The 7,993-nt window shown below is 45.4% G+C and overlaps 1 protein-coding gene across 1 annotated transcript; it reads right to left on the minus strand.

Moving 5' to 3' along the window:
• Positions 1-577: 577 nt before the first annotated feature.
• Positions 578-7,761, minus strand: TMEM126A (transmembrane protein 126A). The gene is made up of 5 exons (XM_042808579.1): positions 7,668-7,761; positions 6,246-6,370; positions 2,893-3,086; positions 1,555-1,669; positions 578-986 (listed from the first exon to the last, which is right to left on the minus strand). The coding sequence occupies exons 2-5, from the start codon at positions 6,359-6,361 to the stop codon at positions 782-784; spliced, it is 630 nt and encodes a 209-aa protein (XP_042664513.1). The 5' UTR covers positions 6,362-6,370; positions 7,668-7,761; the 3' UTR covers positions 578-781.
• Between the last annotated feature and the right edge of the window lie 232 nt (positions 7,762-7,993).

Genomic DNA, 7,993 nt, shown 5'->3' on the forward strand with positions numbered 1-7,993 from the left:
TTGCTGCTGGTCTCCAGCTGGACATCAAGCCTCTAGAACATAGAGCTGTCAGGGTGAATACAGGCCTGACTCACAAAGAAAGCACTCTGAACCACTAACTTCGAACTAGAGGATGCTGAGGTACCACAGCAACAGCCCTTTGAGGCCTCTCAGTGTAGTTCATTGCTTCAGGAGAAGACCAATTTCAAGGCAAACTGGTTGGAGGACAGCTTGTTCCAGTTAGGCTTTTTTTGGTCCCAGTGTCAATGCATGTGCTGGGAATGCTCTGACATGAGTATCACTCCTGCCTGCTCTGTGATCGTGGTGCTCCCTGCAGCTTATAGCTGTACCCAGGTAACAGCCCAAACAAAATCTGTGACAGGAATTCTACTTCAGTGAAGGGAGGAAAGTACTCAGATTTTCAGCAATCTCAAGAAAAAAAAATAAAAATTGCATGATTTGTTTTTAAATATCAGTGTTATCTGCATTATTGTAATATTATTATTTTTAATAAACTTACTTGCACATCTGTAAAATGCAGAATCACCACCAGCCAAACCGTAAGCACGCAATAAAAAAAATTACTTATTTTTCCCCATTTCCAAAGAAAACCACTTATTTTTATGGAGATGTTATCAAGGTGCCAGGCATGATGAAGAACTTAACTTACACTCAAGTTCAGGGTTGAAAAGAATGTCAGCACACAGTCTTAACTTGTTTTCTATTAGAAGAAGGACAGCAAGCACCAACTTCTTTGTTTATTACAATTTCTTATCCATGGAAACTGGAAAGTTGTTCAACTTCAGGCTTGTAACTCTTCAGGATCCCTGCCGGGCTTCATCTGCTCCAGTACTTTGACATACACTCCGTGATGTTTAGTGGCAAGAAAAGCTCCAGTCAGAACCTGTATAAGCACACCCAATCTCATCTTTCTAAAGACAGGCTGAGAAACTGAGAGCCAGAAGCGCAGTAAGTTCTCTTTCCCTGGCAAGGGAGATGAAGAGTACCTAAAAAAACATAAACAGTGGTAAGAACTTATTTTACTTTCCTCCATCCAATTTAAGCATCAGTATTTACAGTCAATAAAAATACTTTGGGTAGATATTATTCTCTCCCTCCTCTCCTAAGTTCACCTGGTGGTACTGAAGTGCTGAGTTCTCCCTGTAGTTAAATGCTGTACAATCACACCTGCCAGGGAGTTTGGGTACTGAGCACTTCAGAAGCATTTAGCTACCCAGCCAAACACCACTAAGAAATGTTAACTGCTTTGAGGGATGGGAAGCCTCAATTTAAAATGCCCACGTGTATCATGCATAGCTTGCAAGGTTCCAAGCTAAACTCAAATGTTTTACAGTACTCTGGTTCAGTTTTGTAGATCTTTTTTTCCTGTTCAGAGGGTTGTGAGCATACCTCTTAGCAGCTTTTCCCTGTAATTAGATGACTGGTACAAATCACCTTTCACGCAGTAAAAGCCTCCAGGAGGATACTGTGTGCACAGACTAAAAATTCACACAGTTTAAACTGAGAGCTGGAAATATAACCAAATGTAACTCACTGCAGATTGATGAGACATACCTGGCTGCAAGGCTTCCGTTCACAGGGATAGCCATGAAAACAGGGTAGAGACCACCCACAACAGCACCAATTAATCCTCCTCTGACCATGGCACAGACTTGACAGTCCAGCTCACCTGCAGGACAAGCAAAGCATTTCACTGTCAATATGCACATAGCTCTATCATATTGTAAGCTGCACGCAACACAGAAACGGGCACTATGCAGAAATGGCCAAGCTGTAAAGGTATTGCATTGATTTTAATTTTTTTTTTTTTCCCTTTTTTAAAAGCCCTCCTGTTGCAAAAATAAAACAACTCTCGTTCCAGCTGTGATGGATAAACAACAGTGGGCACTAAGCACCAACAGCACTGCTCTGGCACTCTCCCTGCTCAGGACAGAGGGAGAAAATATGATGGAAAGAATGCTCTCAGAGTGATAAAGACAGGGAGTTCATTCATCATGTACCATCACAGGCAGAACAGTCTCAGCATAAGGGAGATGAATGTAGCAGAGAGCAGTAAGGCAACAAACTAAGAGCACTGAGAACCAAAAGCAAACTAAACATGTCCCACAGGCAGCAGCTCCTGCCTGGGGCTGCTCCTCTGGGGGCTCTCCGTAGGCTGTGCCTCCTTCAAGCTTATCCACTGCTGCACCGTGGGCTCTTCCATGGCTGCACGAGGAGATCTGCTCTGCATGGTGCCCATGGGCTGCAGGGAACAGCCTGCTCTACCAGCAGCCTCTCCCAGGCTGCAGGGAACACCTTTTCAATGCCTGAAAAACCTCTACACTGACTTTTGGGGCTGCAGGGCTGCTTCTCTCCTATTTCTCACTCCTGTCTCCCAGCTGCTGTTGCACAGATTTCCCCTCCCTTCAATTTACTCTTCCAGAGGTGCACACAGTGTTGCTCATGGCTCAGCTCTGCCCAGCAGAGGGTCCCTGTGGGAGCTGCTCTGACACAGGGGCATTGCTGGGCTCTGCCACTCCTGCAGCCCCCGTTAACAAAACCTTGCCACATAAGCCCAGTACACTAACCTGCACTCTAAAATTGACCTTTTAATGAAATGGTACAGATAGTGAAAACCAAACTGCTTTGTTGGAGTTCAAATGCCAATTTCACATGAGAGTAAAGTACTAAAAATCAGGGAGGTCTAACAGGAAAGAATTATGTACAAGTGAAAATACACATACCTCTCTCCCCCACTCACAACTTGAACAGCTCACTGCTGCCCAACATACTGCATCATGTTTTTGAAACCCTGCTTTATCAATCAAGGCTTTCAAGATTTGCAGAGAGGAACAGCTCATCCAGTGTTCAGTGTGCACAGGAAGCAAAGGCTTTTTGATAACAACGAATTACCTGAAAATAGAGGGCCACGCAGAAAAGCATCATAAACTACCACTGTTGAAATAAATGGAATAACAGCCATTGGCAAAGCAGATACTATGGCAGCCTTTCTGACATTTAAGATCTTCCTGAAGTAATTATTTGCTGTTAAGCCACATAAGCTTGCATTTCCTGCAAGGAAGTATGATCCATGATTACAAAGGTTCCTGTAAAAAAAAAAAATAATAATAAAAGAAGTCTCTTTAGACAATGAGAAACATGAAATTGCTTTGTTTATCCAGTGCTACAATTCATTTCTGAGTACTCTACAATAAGAAGTCCAACATGCTGCTTTTACAGAACCAGAGCTACTATTTTCCCCATCATAGCAGAGGGACTGGATTCTGCTATCATGTTTTTAACATACAGCTCAGAGCAGTGACTGATGGTGAAATGTATAATGTGGTGAGAGACAGTCCTCATTTAATAGCTTGACAAACACTTCCTGCTGCATTCATCACAGCAGGTAGTGAAAGGGAGGAATGGAAACGTGCCAGTTTTACAGTCTGCAATTCATCCCACTTGCAGAGGGAAGTTGTGCATTCCTTATCATTACGCCTGTCACTGTCAGTTGATCAGTGAAAATAATGCTCTGTTTGGGTTTCCACAAACCTAAACATTCCAAGAGTAATAGTTATTGCTAGGCAAAGCAATTCAGGGAAAGGCACCTCAGTTCTGAGGCTATGCCAATAATGTTATGTTAAAAGTGTATTTTTAAGTGTGCCATAAATTGCATATAATGCTGAAAGCCACAAAGATAATCAAATTCACCAATCACATTATGTATGCTAGGGCAAATGTCATACCTATCTGCAAAGTTACCAGATGTAACAATCTCTAAAGATTTAGCAGCTAGTATGTTATTTTAAAAATGCACCTACTTAAAACTCTTCTACATTAAAATGGTCCAGAGGAGGGCCACTAAGATGATCAGAGGGCTGGAGCACTTCTCCTGTAAAGAAAGGTTGAGGGAAACTGGGCTTATTTAGCTTGGAGAAGGCTCCAGGGAGACCTCATTGTGGCCTTCCAATACTTGAAGGGAGTGTGCATATCTATCTATCTATCTATCTATCTATCTATCTATGTATCTAAACAGGAGGGGGAACGGCTGTTTATGAGGGTGGATAGTGATAGGACAGGGGGAATGGTCTTAAACTGAGACAGGGGAGATTTAGGTTAGATATTAGGAGGAAGTTCTTCACTCAGAGGGTGGTGAGGCACTGGAACAGGCTGCCCAAGGAGGCTGTGGATGCCCCATCCCTGGAGGCATTCAAGGCCAGGCTGGATGTGGCTCTGGGCAGCCTGGTCTGGTGGCTGGTGACCCTGCACATAGCAGGGGGTTGGAACTGGATGAGCATTGTGGTCCTTTTCAACCCAGGCCATTCTATGATTCTATGACTAATGCTTAGAGTAACACTGAGCACTCATAAACCATATAAAACATTAGCAGATTTAAGTGCTGATTCTGCAAAGCTTTAACAACAAAAGCATCTGACAATCAATGGCTCTGATTATTTCCATTTTGAACAGGACAGTACTTTCATTCCTGGTACATATCAGATTTTCAAACATGGACATATGCTACTCCCAATTCAGTTATGATGTTACACAGCACAGGAACCTACCTGGTCAAATATTGCTCCTGCTCTTATTTAGGAGTCACAGTGCACTTGTTTGTTTGCTTTAAGAGATGGACATATTTGCTTTCCAAATCACCATTCTCACAGTCCTGGATATCATTTAAGGACTGTCTCCAGAGCACAGCTTCTGAAAACCAGCCATTTTATTGCTCCATTTACAACCACAGGTAGTGAAATGCACGTGTGCATATGCATACGTGCAGAGCACTGAGATTAAAATTTATCAGTGTATTTGAAAATCCAATTAGAGCATAACAGCATAACAGGAGGAGCAGAATCTCATCAGTCTTACTGATGTACAGAATAGCTGCCCAGCACAAAAGGAAAGAAAGGGAGGACTGAAAAGTTGTTTCTGTACGGTTCAATATCAGCTCTCTGTTGTTAAAAACACAATCTGTGTTGAATATGAACCATCAGTTTGACTGCAGCACACTTCCAGCTGTCAGTGATCCACCCAGTAGGGTATGCAAACTTCAAGGCCTGCTAAGGCAGCTTCAAATGAGGATAGAGGCCCCCACAACAGAACTGTGCCAGGGGAGGGTCAGGCTGGGTGTTAGGATAAGGCCCTACACCAGAGGGCACTGGGCATGGAACAGGCTGCCCAGGGCAGCAGACACAGCTCTGAGCTGTTGGAGCTCAAGGAGTATTTAGACAATGTGCTCAGGCATGGAGTTTGGGTTTTGAGTGGTCCTGTGTGGAACCAGGGCTTGGACTCAATGTGTCCCCTGTAACTTGAGATATCCTGCAATTGTTATGACAGCTATTTCCTTCCAAGGCCAGCAATCTCTAGGTACTGCACTATCAAGAATTACTTGCCTTCCACTTAGTTCCCAGTTCAGGGGAAGGAGACGTGTTTTAAGTTGTGTACAAGCACAGCAAATCCTACAGAGAGCTACAACTCTGTAACATGAGGGATAAAGCCTTGGAGTTAGCTTCTCTCACCTGGGTGAGAAGACTCTCTGCTAATACCTGTAGTTTGCTTAGCCAGCAATTTAGTCCTATTAGTTTAAAAATAATAATAATTAAAAAAAGTTTTTTGTTACTTTGAATTATTCAGACAAGAGGTATGCAAGATACCTGCTCAGGTCCAATCTGACTTTGCAGTGAAATACATTATAAAACACTGGTGTCCATGAAGCCCAGAGGCTATTCAGCTATTTGTGTGCTGCACAGTGCCCCTGCTGATGAGCCTGGCATATGGCACTGGTCGATTTGTAAGCACCACCTGGCTTCCTCAGCCTCACCTTCCTGAAACAGGGAGCAGCACAGAATGAAATGCAGAAAGCAGCAGTGTGGTGCTCACTCCATTCTGGCCCTAGCCCAGCCCTGCCTAATGCATGACAGCTCCGGCAGAACCACATGGGTATCTGCCTTATGCTCTCCAGCATTTCAGCTTCCTAGAAAATGCATGGCTGCATGAAGGCTCAGAGTCAGCTGGGGCTAATCAACCATCTCAGAACCTTAAGCACTGGGGAGCTCATGCCAGAAACCAGCTGAGCAGGACCACTGAGACATAACCATATTTGAGGAATACAAAACAAGTTTTCTCGATAATTAGAAGCTTCTCTGCAATTCAGTATTTTTGTAACTGTGAGGAGGTTTGCAATACAAAAGAAAGAGGAGAGAGAACAGTCTCCAAAAGACTTTAAACGTTTGATACAGTTCATTCATTTCAGCAGCACTTACTGATCCGATTTAGGAAGCTCATTCAACAACTTGTGTATGATTTCCACCCGCTTCACTCTTTCCAAATATAGTCTCCGCTGTGGAGAATCTAGTTCAAGAAATTCTCTTCCTGTCATTTTGAAGTCCTGAATCATAAAGAACAAAGGAATGTAATCAAAGTTACACACCCCCAGTACGCACCAAACGAACATTTGCATTCCTTTGCACTATGCAATCAGAAATGCATTTCCTATTTTTTGTGACCGCTATCAGATATAAAACGTGCAATCCAGCTCCAGAAGTCTATGATATTTTCAACTGCATGAACCATACTGAGCTGCTTTCTTTAGCAAGGGGTGTTGCAGATGGGGTTTGACAACGGTTTTGAGCCAACTTAAGTGCTCACTCTGATCACTCCCCAGACACCAGCTCCACAGCATCTTGCTGAACTCACACAGATGGAAACCACCTGAAGGCAATAAGGGATGATAGGTAATGGCCTTAAGTTGCACCAGGGGAGGTTCAGCTTGGATATTAGGAGAAGTTTCTTCTCAGAAAGAGTGGTGAGGAATCGGAAGACTGCTCAAGGAGGGGGTGGACTCACCACCCCTGGAGGTGTTCAGGAGACATGGAGATGTGGCACTGAGGGATGTAGCTACTGGGCATAGTGGGGATGGGTTGGATATATACATATAACCATATTGTGTAAAGATTTAAAGTAATCATAATGACATCTACTCCCTGCTTTTACATGCCATCACTAATGTTTTTGTTTTTTTTTTTTTAATTGGTGCTCCTAGTCAGAGACACCACATATCAAGTCAGAAAGCATAAAGTTTTTCATTAGGCATAGTATAGTAATTGAAAAGCTTTTTTAAGGTATTTTTCTGCAATGGATGGAGAATTACCCAAACTGAAGCTGTCCAGCTGTAAATGGCTTAAGTTTATTGTCTAATTTGAAACGTATTTCAACTACAAGACTGTATCTTATCAACGCTTATAAATACCTAAAGCACAGGAGTCAAGGCACGGGGCCAAGCTCTATTCAGCTGTGCCCAGCAAAAGGGCAAAGAGCAACGGGTACAAACTGGAACACAGGAAGTTCCATATGAAGGTGAGGAAGAACTCTGTCACTGCGAGGATGACAGAGCACTGGAACAGGCTGCCCAGAGAGGGTCAGGGCTAGGGTTTGTGTGGTAAACGGCACACGTGAGAGGAAACACTGCGGCACCGGCCAGTCAGGGCCCCCAAGCAGCGCCGCACCGCCCGCTTCCCTCCATGGACTCCCAGCAGCTCACCCCCCCCACCCCCCCCCCACTGACTTCCTCTCTCCACACCTTGGGTGTCCTGAAACCCCCAGGGCTTGACACTCAGCCGCAGGGTCCCCAAAGTACCACCAAAACCCCACAACCACGCGTTGTCCCAGCCGCCCGCCCGACTCACCGCGCCGCCAGACCCCGTCCTCACACCGCAGGCCCTCCCACTCCACTACCCCCCCATGGCCGCCACCATCTTGCCCGCGATCACGTGAGCGGCGGCTTCAAGACGCCGTCTCTGATTGGGCGTCCCCCTGGCGGCGCAGCACGGCGGCATCCGATTGGCTGCTTCGTGTGGCGGGCGGGGGGGTCAGCGGCCGGCCCGGCGCGCGTTGCTAGGGGTGGCGGATGGCGGCGGCGGTTCCTCCATGGAGACGGGGCTGAACGGGACCCGGCAGCCGGCGGCCCGGACGCGGGGACTCCCCCTAGCGGAGCGCGGAGCCTTCCATGGGG

Source organism: Centrocercus urophasianus, unplaced genomic scaffold (genome assembly GCF_019232065.1).
Source record: "Centrocercus urophasianus isolate 14NV4802_14NV808 unplaced genomic scaffold, USGS_Curo_1.0 seq_1, whole genome shotgun sequence".
Classification (NCBI taxonomy): Eukaryota; Metazoa; Chordata; class Aves; order Galliformes; family Phasianidae; genus Centrocercus; species Centrocercus urophasianus.

Coding starts and splice junctions, on each gene's coding strand:
- TMEM126A (XM_042808579.1), bottom strand. CDS start 6,361: ATGACAGGAAGAGAATTTCTTGAACTAGATTCTCCACAGCGGAGACTA. Junction 3,087..6,245: donor GAGCTTCCTAAATCGGATCA/GTAAGTGCTGCT, acceptor TTTTTTTTACAG/GAACCTTTGTAATCATGGAT. Junction 987..1,554: donor AACGGAAGCCTTGCAGCCAG/GTATGTCTCATC, acceptor ATGTTTTTTTAG/GTACTCTTCATCTCCCTTGC.